This window comes from Ctenopharyngodon idella, chromosome 11 (assembly GCF_019924925.1).
Source record: "Ctenopharyngodon idella isolate HZGC_01 chromosome 11, HZGC01, whole genome shotgun sequence".
Lineage (NCBI taxonomy): Eukaryota > Metazoa > Chordata > Actinopteri > Cypriniformes > Xenocyprididae > Ctenopharyngodon > Ctenopharyngodon idella.
The window spans coordinates 23071629-23084554 of record NC_067230.1 but is presented as its reverse complement, the minus strand read 5'-3'; the positions used below and the strand labels follow the sequence as shown (position 1 = coordinate 23084554).

General features: G+C 37.6%; 1 protein-coding gene across 2 annotated transcripts in view; it reads left to right on the top strand.

The window, feature by feature from the left end:
- Window positions 1-12926, top strand: part of chd5 (chromodomain helicase DNA binding protein 5) — a 35541-nt gene that overhangs the window by 525 nt on the left and 22090 nt on the right. For both annotated transcript variants that reach the window (XM_051912554.1, XM_051912553.1), the window contains exons 2-5: window positions 6486-6643; window positions 11661-11852; window positions 11935-12053; window positions 12439-12680. In XM_051912554.1, coding sequence (XP_051768514.1) covers window positions 6486-6643; window positions 11661-11852; window positions 11935-12053; window positions 12439-12680 — 711 coding nt within the window. The remainder of the gene's footprint in view (window positions 1-6485; window positions 6644-11660; window positions 11853-11934; window positions 12054-12438; window positions 12681-12926) is intronic.

The following is a 12926-nucleotide window of genomic DNA, read 5'->3' as shown; positions in this document are numbered from 1 at the left end:
TGCACCCACTGTGCACAATGATATCTAAACCTGATGGACTGTTTTAATATAAAGTCTGGTGCATGGCATGCTGCAATCATATTGTAAAAAAAAAAAAAAATAGTATCTGTTGTGGTTTATGCATTGTTTAGAGCTGATCCAAAAAAAAAAAAAAAAAAAGGAGAATCATCAGTTTCCCAAAAAGGTGTTATGGCATTTCTCATAGGAATATTTAAGGTCTGATGGTGACAATGCTACTCTATGGTCACAGTGTCTTGTAAAAGTAGTGCATGTGCTTGACAGAGCCACGTGTGACAGGAAAACATCAGCTACAATGATCCTCTGCCTCTGTGGTCTATTTGAGGGGCACAGACTTTAGCCAAGACAGTCCACGGTATCTTATAAGAGTTTGTTTTCTACGCTGTAAAAACGTTTGCTGAATTTACAGTAAAAATACAGTGGGGATTCTATAGTTTTGGTCATTTTAAATTTTACACTTCCTAACTGTATATGTCATAGGTTTGTATTATTATATAATTCATTCTGATTTATTGTTAATCTGTTTGTTACTGTAAAATGTACTGATAATGATACAATTTATTAAAATGGGCCTCTTTAGTACAAATCAATTATAAGGTGATTCATAATTTTTTTACTTATAATGTCAATTCAACAATATTTACTGTTTTAGGAGACTTATATATTTGTCTGTAACTGATGAGGTTCATAATTTCAACTTCCATTCATTTTCAGTAATTTATAATTTAATGTCTTTTACTATATATATATATATATATATATATATATATATATATATATAATATACACATTTTTATTTACAGTGTAGACCTGTGGTGTGTTGCCTGAAAGAGGGGCATTTGCTTAATTTAAATAAATGTTAAGTAACTGATTTTTTGGTGCAACAGCTGCTTTACAGAAAATTATTGCTGAAAAGTTGTTCTTCATGTTGATGCTGCATATTTGGTTCTCTGGTAATATTCAAGGTTAGCTCCAAAGCCAACCTTCTCCATGGGTTCATCACAGCTGTTTAACTGTATCCTTATGATGTCACTCTGTTTATGCTTCTTGTGTTGGTGAAGGGCGTGCATCTTATTTTAAGAGACTCATCAATCATGTTTTTTTACGTTAGATTGGTCTCAAAAGCCATAGATTGTGAGAGCAGAGTTCTCAGTGGTGTATTTAAGACCCAGTTCTGCCTGCCTGCCTGCCTTTTTCATGGCCCTCAGTTCAATAAAATCAATACATTTATAGTTTTTCGCTCACAGCCTGGTCTAGGCTGCCTCTGAATTAGTGGCGAATTAATCACGTGACCGACCTGAGCACGACTATCTCATTTGCACCCCAATCGCGTATTTACCTTCTTTTTTTTTACGAGGCGGCAACATGCCGGAGATGAAGCTGCTGAGGGCTGCAAATGGTTTGAAATAATGTGCAATATGCAGAAGAATTAATAATTGAGAAATAATTTATGAGCCAGCATGCTCTTTCCGTGTAGACAGTAAGCCCCCGCATGTGCTAAAAATGAGAAATCTATGCAGTGCAGGACTGGCCAGGATTTTGGGTTATGCTTTTTAGTCCCATTCACTGTGATTGCTTTCATTGAGTCTGTTGTGCAGGCCAGAACATCTTCACAGGTTCCATTACTGAAATTATATTGAGGTGGCTGATGTATTTTTGGTGAGATTAATAAAATGTATCTAATATTTAAGATTTGAAATAAGCTTTTCAATTAAATTATTGTATTAAACCACTGCGTAATAATTCCTGTACAGTCAGATTACATTAAAACAATTTTTTCTCTAAAAAAAAACAAAGACGTAAAGCATATTTTTCTTTATTTTCAATTAATTACAGTGAATCTAAGATGCAGTAATGTGATAGGACTTGTATTGAAAATGTAGTTTGTATAGTAGGCCATCAAAGTGAAAATTGCAAACAGTGTATGATCCAAACACTGCAGAGCACATGACTGGCCCCCTCGGTAAGGAGCAATGAAGTGATCACTGGGGCATGCCCTAACCGCAGATACAAAGAAACAAACAGATGATTTATAAAAACACTAAGAGAAAGAAAAATGATAAAGAATTCAAAGGCCAGTTCAAAATTTGCATGGTTTTTAATGTTATTTCAGCTCCCTCAGATTTGGATAATAAATGTGCATTGGCTTCGTTAAGATATGCACATGTTAATCAGTTAGTTTTAAACTGTTGCAACTTGGATCCACATTCCTCATGTGCCACATCAGGAAAAAAGGATGGAGCGGTTCCAGAGAGAAAGAGTGATTTCCCAAGATTTTCAAAGATCTCAAAATTCATAGCAGATTCAATGGATAGTTTACCCACAAATTAAAATCTGTAAAGTCTTGTCGTTCAATCAAAGCCTATATGACTTTTTTTTTTTTTTGTGGATTACAAAAGAAGACATTTTGAATTTTTTTTTTCCTCCATACAACGAAAATCAATGGGGTCCACACTTTGTTTTGGACCCCACTGACTTTCATTATATGCAGGGCTCCAGACTGCGACTAAATGGTCACATTTTGCGACCATTTTTCCTGCCTGTGCGAGCAAAATTTGGCGTGACCACCAGAACGTTGACCAACATAATGGCAAATGTAATGAAAGTGGAACAAAACCGCGCTACTCATTTGTGCTTCACGGACTGTTTATCAGTTCGGACCAATGTCAGTGCAGTGGCAGCGCAAGCCGCAAGCTGAAGCTACTCACGAGCCGATCTTGATCACATGACACTGTTACTACACAGCGCTGGGAGATCCAGTAAAGAAAACATTCGAATTCACCACAGAATTAATAACATCGCTGCGAGATCTAGTGAGAAGAATTCAAACTCGGCACAGAGTCCTCCATTATAAGCCGTAGATCAAACAGCACTGATGTGAAAACCCGGAGAAACATTGTGCCATGAATGTACAAGTTATAGAGGGCTTTAAGTCCACAAATGAACAACATTTACCATGGATTTAATGTAGTAACACTAACTGTAACCATGGAACATTATTTGTTCATCCTTCATAAATTTCCCCCATTTATAAAACTAAAAGTTTCAAAATGTAGGAAAACTCACACTTACTTAAAAATAAAAAAGACATTAAATTACCATTGTAACCAGTAGGTGGCTGCCATTTCCAGTCCCTAATATTTATTTTCAATTATTTTGCTTTTGAATTATTATTTAGACATTATGAATGATAATGCTGCCCTCAAATGTTAATCTGGAGCCTTGCAAACTTAAAATAAAACTGCACAGGTCAAGTCTATTTATTACCAAGGCATTTGTAAATCAGTCAAAATGGGGGAAAATGTGAATAACTGTGCTGCATTTTCTGCTTGTGCTCATAAAATTTTCAGTAAGTGGCTACAGTGCGCCTAGTAAAAAAAAGTTAGTCTGGAATCCTGATATGGACGAAAACATTTTTCAAAATATCCTCTTTTGTGTATTGTTCAGAAGATAGAAAGTCATGCAGGTTTGGAATGACATGATGGTGAGTAAATGATGATGTAATTTTCTCAAAAGAAAAAAAAGATCATATTCATGATGAAAAACATTCTATATTTCCTGCACCATTCTTGTTAGCACTGTTTCATTTGTACGTCGTGCCTCAACAATGAGTTTCTGTTTATGTTGATCCTCATTAGGACGCATTAGGGTGAAACTGATCCAAAGTCATTTGAGTGTTTTTTTTTTTCTTCTTCCTCTATTTCCTCTACTCCCAGTCTGGTTTTCTTTTACATAGTCTTATCTTTGAAATTGAAAGATTATCATGAGCTTCCCTCTGCTCATCGCTCTGATTGGTGGGGGTTATTTTTGGAAGCTGCGCTGTGAAAGCTGACACCCCTTCCTCTTTGCTGGAGTTTGTGCGTGCGTGCGTGCGTGCATGCGTGTAAATCATTGTTGCATCACACACTTATGTCTGTGTGCCATCAGTCTCTGCATCAGTGTGTGTCAAATTAAAACATCTTATGAATTTTACCAACAAATTACTGGAGTACATGCATGCTGGAATAAAATAATTATAGCATCCAAACTCAATCACAGTGGCTTTGTTCTAGTTTTATGGGTTATTAGGACATTAATTTTAGACTGCTTTGCTTGTGTACTTGCAATTTTTGCCACTGTATGTCTTTGCAAAGCAGAGCAAAGGTTTGTGAGTTAGCCTTGGACTTAGAGAAAAGATGTAGTATTCAGAAAGTAGAGACAGGGCCTATAAAACTCGAAGGTCTCAATGAGGAGGTGTTCGAACCATGCTGGCTCATCACATTAACGGTGGGGGTACTATTAACATACGCAGTCTGTCAGACAGCTAATGCGTTTTCCTGTAAACGCTCCCCTTCTTAAGAGCGAGCCCGGCCATGAATCCCATCTCTAATGGAGTGCGGCAATGACCTAGCCCTTGTTGCAAGGTCAAAGTTACCCCAATGTCCATGCTTAGCTGACACAGAAATGTATGGCTGCAGTCGTGACATTTTCAGGCCTGGTACCAGTAGCAAATGGCAGCAGCACAGCTTTTAAACACCTGCCGGTACCTGGCCGAGGCTCTGTTTACCCAGGAACATGGCACAGAACGCGACTGCCTATTGCAGCGACTCCGGGATGCAAAAATAGCATTTTCTTTGCATATTAAATTGGAATTGGATAAAGTCTTAACACTGAAAAAATACACTTCAGCTTATTTGAATTGGTAGATTAATATTCACATTGGTTTGATTTATAAATATGAATTTTCACCTGAATTCAACATAAATCAAATCACTTAAAAGTCAGTTGACAATGTAAAACCTTTGCAAGATATCCCCACTTCAAGAGTGCTGTGTTGCATCACCACGACTGTAAGTGAGACATGAATGAAGACGAGATGTGAGCTTGATGCGCCTGGCAGGCAGCAGACATATTCTGCCGACATGAAAGAGCCTCCCTGTGAGATGTACTGCAGACGCACTGCCCTAAATATCCGTCATCTCACAGGCAACTGCTCTGTTTATGTGCAGAAGAAGATTGAAATAAGAAAAAGCCTCCCAGCGGCTGACAGAAAGATGGGGAGCTCTGTATTTTATGTGAGTAAATACCCAAAATGCCCTGTAGGGCTGCAAGCTGGGCTTGAACCGCGTAGGGGCTTCTCTCACCGGAGCTGAAGTCCTCAAACAGTGGCAGCTAAATGAAGGTTAAGTGGATTTCGAGGATAGCATCCAAGAGGCTGGGAAAGCCCCATCTCCGGCAGCTCCCACGGGGCGTGGTGGGCTGCGGGACAGGGCTTTAGCTGATTGACTCCACCACACGCACTGCATATTTTATGGGCCGCCGTCTGAGCTGACGATAGGCAGTCGGCAGGAGTCGTACCGTAGAGCTCCGGTTGCAAAGGATGCCTCCCTGATGTCTCTCTTTTTTTTTTTTTTTTTTGAGCTTAGCCTTTTTGACAGCATGACATTATTGAAGTGTTACAGTGAATATGTGCTGCCAGACAGTAGTTTTTTGTTTACGGTGAGAGATTCACAGTTCAGCAGGTGGCAGAGACCTCACCTCACTATTTTCGCTCCCCCTTCAGTGTGTCAACAAAAAATTGTTGCTTTTCCTCTAAAGGAGTGAAGGAGTCTCCGCTTCACAGGCAATCCCCCAACAGAAGACAGACAGACAGACAAAAACATTCATACAAAATCGTAAAATAGTTACTTTTTCTCATTATATCAATATCAGTGTTGGGGGTAACTCATTACAAGTAACTTTTTCAAATAAGTAACGCAAGTTACTTTTTCACATTTATTGACTGACAGCTCTCCTGACAGAAATAAAGGTCAGAGGTGTTGTGTGCGCTATGTGAACATGATGGTTATTGTAGTTCTAGACCAAATGTGAACATGCAATTACTCATCCCACTTCCACGAAAACATTCAGTATTCCACAAAATGAATAAAAACTGTGAAATGCAATCTCAGAATGTTATGCAAACCTGTAATAATTAACTATATTAAATTGCACAAATATACTTTATGTATTTAATCTCACTTTATTAACCAATGTCTTTGCTGCTGACCTTCAATTATCTAATTCAACCATACTAATAAGCAAAAATTACTTTAGATTAGATTTAGAAAAAGTGTTGAACTTCCTTCTCCTGTATCCTGTTGTTCTTTAATTCAGAATGGCAGCACAGCTGAAAGATTTGTTTGAGCTGCGCCCTTTACTGTACAGCTGTAAATATGCATTTCCTTCTGCTTTAGGCTTATTCATTTAACTTTTGGTTAACATTTGCCAAAAAAATTGATCTTTTTTTGTTGTTATTAAAAAACAAACAAGCAAGCCCAGCCCAGGTGAGAAAAAGTAACACAAAAGTAATTACTTTTCATTCACAATTAGCAATATTATCATGCATTATTTTTAAAAGTAACTTTCCCCAACAGGATGAATAGATGGTGGAGATGTGATGTATGTGTGAATCTCATCAACTGTGAACTACTTCTGTTTTTTCTCAGATGAGGATGAGGAAGGTGAACGTCAGAGGAGTGTCCCCCTGTCACCGCTAGAGAGATTCTTCTCTGAGGATGATTCAGTTAAACAGCATAAGAAGAAGAAACCAAGCAAGATAATGGAGGGAAAAGAGTCCAAAGTTAAGAAAAAGAAGAAGAAGGAGGTAAGAAACCTTATAATTGTTATCTAATTTTTTGAAGCATGGATTAAATAAATGTCATCATGACATAACCAGAATGCAATTTATTTTCATGTGACATAGATTTGTTAGGCTGAACCTACATTTCTGGTATTTATAGCATCCTTGTTTTTTTAATGGCTGTAAATGTTATGATCGGTTACTATAAATGTGTCACCAGTGAGGTGACCAGATTTCTAATGTGAAAACCTGGGGCAGTTCAAATTCAAATAGTTCAGCATGGTCTAAAGTTCAGTCAGATGCTACTAGTTTGGTCAAGTTGTCATTGAAACATCCTGTTACGTCCCCTTTTTAACATCCAGTGTTATTTTTATGAAATAAAAAAATGGGTACAATTCCAGTTCAACACATACTCAAGGGGATAATTCACCCCAAAATCATTTACTCACCCATGTTGTTCCAAACGTGTATAGCTTTCTTTCTTCTGTGGTACATAAAAGATATATTAAAAAAAATGTTTTGTCCATACAATGAAAGTCAATGGGGTCCAAAATAACTCCAAACTTTCATTGAATGCAAACAAAAAACAAAAAAACACTATCTTATATATAAAAAAAATATCTTCCTTTGTGTTCCACAGAAGTCAGGGGACCAAAAAATGGAGACTATCTTATGAAAAACAGGGTTTCTTCTCAGAAAAGTTAAGCTGACATTAGACCATCCAAGTAGACCATAACAAGTAGCGCCCTGGTCTGACTTCAGCATACATTACATAATAGCACTCATAAGAAAGGCCATGTGCGCTATTGTCTACAAGGCTGTGGCATAAGCGCTGTTCTCATGAGGTGAATGATCAGTATGAAACGGCTCTCCTGACTTCAGGGTATTTTGTTGGATTGTTTACCAATCAGCTTTTTTTCCTTCAGTCAGTCCTCTTTCTGCGCCTTGGCGAGAGATAAAACGCTTGACAGGTCAGTCGGTCACAGTCCCCCCAGCTGACTGTACTTACCATTGAGATAATGAGAGGGATTCCTCTCTTTCTCATCCCTAACCCTCCCTCGCTCTCTCCGCCTCCTTGCACAGATACAGTCTTTCTCTCAACCCTCCCTCCTTCTCAGCAGTGGTAAATGTGCCGTGGAGAGGGCAGAGAGGTCTCCCCTCAGCAGCTAAGAGCCCTGCTTGGCGTCAGTCATGCTCTCCCTGCAGTGCCGTGTCAGACACGGGCTCAAATCAATGCGGGTCAAAACCGCCGCCTGCCCTTCTGCTGTCCGCAAATCTAACAGCTCAGCTCGCCAAAGCCGACCACCTGCGCCAGAGCCTGATAGACTGTGGAGAGTCTGGGGATTCTAACAGGAGAGTGAGAATTGATGCTTTGTCAGATGTAAACAATGATAAGTGACATTTCGGTAGTACAGATGAGCTTTTTTCTAGTCTGGTTGTGTTGAGGATGAGGATGTTTTTGGAAAAAAGATCTCCCAGGAAAAAACATCCCAAAGACGGCTGACATTATTATGCAGTTAATTCCCACAGAAAATGCAGTATTTAAAGGCATAGTTCACCCAAAAATGAGGATGCTTTCATCATTTTCTCACTCCCATGTCTTTCTAAACCCGTGTGCCTTTCTTTCTTCTGCAGCAGTGTTCACGCTGCTTTTTTCTCCATACTTTCTATTAAAGTGAATAGTTACTGGGGCTGCCAAGCTCCAAAAAGGACATAGAAGTAGCACAGAAGTAACACTGCAAAAATTCTTCAAATTTCTAAAAAAGAAAATTTCATAAAATATTAGTATTATTGTTTTGTTTTCTAGAAAAAAAAATATTAAAACATTGATATTAAAAGCATATAAACTTCAATAAATTTGGTTCGATTTGTTTAAAACAAGGAAAAAAGGTAACATTTTACAATAAGTTCCATTTGTAAACATTAGTTAACTACATTAGTAATTTAACAATTAAAAGTACTTCTAAAGCATTTATCAATCATGGTTAATCTTAATTTCAGCATTTGCTTACATACATTATTAAAATTAAACGTTGTATTTGTTAATATTATTTAATAGACCTGAGGTAACATGAACTAACAATGAACAGTTTCATAAATACTGTAACAAATGCTCATGAATGCATTAACTAACATTAACTAATAGGACCTTATTGAATAATGTTACCTAACAAAAATACAAATTGGGGTAAGAAAATGATCTTAATTCAAGATATTTTCTTAAAAACTTATGCAACATCGATAAATGTGTTTTGTTTTAAGATTAGTAAGTACATTTAAGTATAAGTAATATATTTTTTTACTGGAAAATGAGATGAAAATTAAGATGAAGATGAATACATTATTTTTGTTTCATACGACTCATATGCTATGTTCTAATTTGTGAAGCCATACAATAACTTTGTGTGTGGAAAAGCCTGAAATTGTATTTATTTGTTGAATATCTTCCCATCCGCCATAGGTCACAAAACTAGATTCAACATTCAATGTATTGTGAATAATCACAAGAAAGACGCAAGAACCAATGATATCTGATGCCTGGAAAGTGGCAAATCTGCCTCACCATTCTTTTTTTCGGGTTTCACAGAAGAAAGAAACTCAGACAGGTGTGTAACAACATGAGGGTAAGTAAATTATGACAGAATTTTCATTTTTAGCTAAACTAAATACTGCATTTTCTATAGGGAAGAACTGCAGGATGGTGTCAGCCTGAAAACCTCTTTGTGGCGCATTATTTACATTGGATCTTTTTTCCCTTTGATGTACATTGTGAGATAATTGTGGTTTAGATTTTGGGAGACCTTTCAGCTCCAGCTGTGGAGCTTTTTAGTGGTTCTAGTCTTTGCCTTTTGCACAAGCACCCCTCCTCTTTCCCTCTCTCTCCTTCCTCTCTCACTTTCTCGTTCTCCCTCCCCCATGTACGTGATTGAGATTTGTCTAGACGGGCCCTAGAACACAGGCACTGCAACCATGGGCACTCTTCATAACAAGCTCGTTATGCAAACGCGTCTGATTGGATGGCGCTGTTCCATTGGCTGCTGCAGTAGAGAGAGCTCCCCCCCCACCCCCCAACACTGCACAGTTTGGTTTCCATGGCAACTCAGAACTGCTGCCGGTGGAGCTTGTGCGCTCTGCGGCAATGCCGGCCTACCCTGCGCCGAGAAGACGTCTGCCAGCCAGTGCACAGCTGCAGCACAGCAACAGGCTTTCTCCAATCACACATAAACTCACACACAGTAATTTAACCACAGAAACATGTGTGTTTCCTAGCAGTATGATCATTTTCATTGGTTTCCCTGCTTCCAGATGTTACTAATAATAGTGTCGTAATGATCTGGTTTTTCCTTTATTGAAAATGTGGAGTTGATTTTACATTATCAATAATTATGCCATAGTAAAGCCTGTTTTTAATTAAAATCTATGAATACGAGGTCTTTCCCAATTTGAAAGATCTCTGTTTTAATGCTCCTACGAAGTATTTAAGTTTTATTTTTCCAGAGGCAAGATTTCTGTGCCCCCCGATTGCTTAATTTGTGCACTATAAAGTTTATAGCGCTATTTTAAATAAGCCTGCACCGAAGTCCCTTTAGGACAAGTCAGTTGTCTTGATAATACCTCCAGGCGGCTCTTTTCTATGTACAGTAGACATAAGCATGTATAGCTACAATGAATGGGGAAATTCATATAATAATAATAATAATAATAATAATATCATCATCATTTAAAATGATTATTATTATTATTATCTCTAAGACAAAAATATATTACCATTGTAATACAACTGTACTGTAAAATAAATAAATATTTTATAGTGTAATCTTTAAAGTGTTAGTTCACCTAAAATGAAAAATTCTGTCATCATTTGCTCAACCTCATCTTCGAAACACAAATGAAGACTTTTTAATGAAATTTGAGAGATTTCTGTCCCTCCACTGACAGACCACGCAACTACCACTTTGACCCTTCAAAAAGTTCATAAAGAGATTGTAAAACTAATCCATATGAATTTAGTGGTTTAGTCCAAATTTTCTGAAGAGACATGATTGCTTTATATGATGAACAGATTTAATTTTGGCTTTTATTCGCATATAAACATTGATCAGCACACACACCAGTTGTGGTAAACAGAAGCTCAAGCATGTTTGCTTGACATGCAAGAACCAATGAGGTTCATTCTCGTGTTACTCAGCACGTTTGAGCTTCCGCAAGAACCAATGAAGTTTGTTCTTATGCAACAAGCACTTACGGTTGAGCTTCTTTTTATCTTCGCTGATCAATGTTAAGTGAATAAAAGCCTAAATTCAATCTGTTCATCAGAATTCTTCAGAAAATTTGGACTAAACCACTCAATTCATATGGATTAGTTTTACAATCTCTTTATGAACTTTTTGAAGTGACAAAGTGGTAGTTGCGTTGATTGTCAATGGATAGACACAAATCTTTCAGATTTGATTTAAAATATCTTCATTTGTGTTTCAAAGATGAACGAAAGTCTTACAGGTTTGGAATGACACGAGGATGACATTTTTTTTTTTTCATTTTAGGGTGAACTAACCCTTTAAGTTTCTGTGACAACAGGTTGTTAAATGCTTCTCATTGCAAATTCAGTGAAATGCTGCAATCATCTGTCTACAAAAATGATTTCAGTTTTAGTTTGACAGATGCTTTACTAAAGCAATGGCACAAAACAAGGTTAAAGGTCTTTTATGTTATCATGAGAAGTATATTTTTGGTTCATTATGAATCATCTGTTTTGATTATCATTATGATAATTAATGGAAAACACTGGCTACTTTGTTAAAACTGTTTGTTAAGATCATGTTTTAATCAGCAATAAAACAACAATGTATCATAAATTGTGCTTCACAGTAAAATCATGCTTAAAACTGAAAAATATCTTTCCGGTGGGTCCTGCAAACGTGTGCAGACTCCACCAAAAAGCCAATTGGCTCTTTTAACTGAAAGGCTGGACCTTCATTCCTACAGCCGCCATATTGAGCGTTACAATTTCTCCCATTAATGTCTGTTCTTGTACTTACAGGGGCTTCCTAGCAGGCTGGATGACATGTCAGATAGAGAGGATCGTGGTCACAGGTCGGGAAGTGAGAGCAGCACCTACAGCACCCTGAAGAAGAAAAAGAAGAAACCCAAAGAGAAGAAGGAGAGGAAAACAAAACAGCGAAAGAAAGATGATGATGAGGATGACGATGATGATGATGATGGAAACATGAAGGTTCTTACATTTCACAGAAATGCTCTGTTATGCTCTGTTAGCCATGGGAATAAATGAATAACGGTTTCTCATGTGACACCAGGAACCAAAGTCATCCAGTCAGCTGATGCAAGAGTGGGGTCTCGAAGATGTGCAGTATGCCTTCTCAGAGGACGACTATAAAACCATCACAAACTACAAAGCCTTTAGCCAGTTTCTTAGGTAGGATTTCAAAGTTTCCTTCTGTTTGGACGTTCTAATGCTCTGCTGTCAAGATGTCGTGTTCTATTTTAAAATGTTCCTTCTGGCAAGTGCTAATGCCTGTATGAAGTAATTGCATTATGATGACAGGTTTTCTAATAACAGGGATTGAAACAAGATGTGCTGTCAGACCCACACAATGCACGTCTATTGTAACCAGCATAATATATGATTTGATAGACACTTTTTTAGTATATACTTCCGATTTCTGAGTCATAGTTCCTGAGAACATCCTTTACGTAGAGTAAAATCACCACAATGCATAGCATCTTATAACTTATTTCCCACACAAATCTCAACTTCAGTGTCTAAGATTTTTTTTTTTGCCGTTTTTCTTTGTGGTTAGGCCCCTCATTGCCAAGAAGAACCCCAAGATCCCCATGTCAAAAATGATGACGGTGCTTGGAGCAAAATGGAGAGAGTTCAGCGCGAACAACCCTTTTAAAGGCACCTCTGCAACTGCTGTGGCGGCTGCTGTGGCAGCTGCTGTGGAAACTGTCAATGTGGCTCCGCCCATTTGTATTAGAAGTATCCAACAGATCTCACCATCTGGGCCAATCAAAAAAGCCAAAACCAAAGAGGGAAAGGGTAACATAATATTCGGATTTCTAAAGCAATTAGTGGAGGTTTTTACTTTGTTTACATATGTAACATGATTAATGATTGGCGGTCGGTAATTCTTTTTTATCCGAATGCGTGTGTTTTTTTACTTAACTTTGCAATTTTAAAGTGAAGTGTGTAGTTTCAAACTATGAATGGCTTATTCATATTTGACTCTGGATATTAAGCTGGGATAAGAGGTATGGGATAAGTATTTTAACATGAAAATATTAC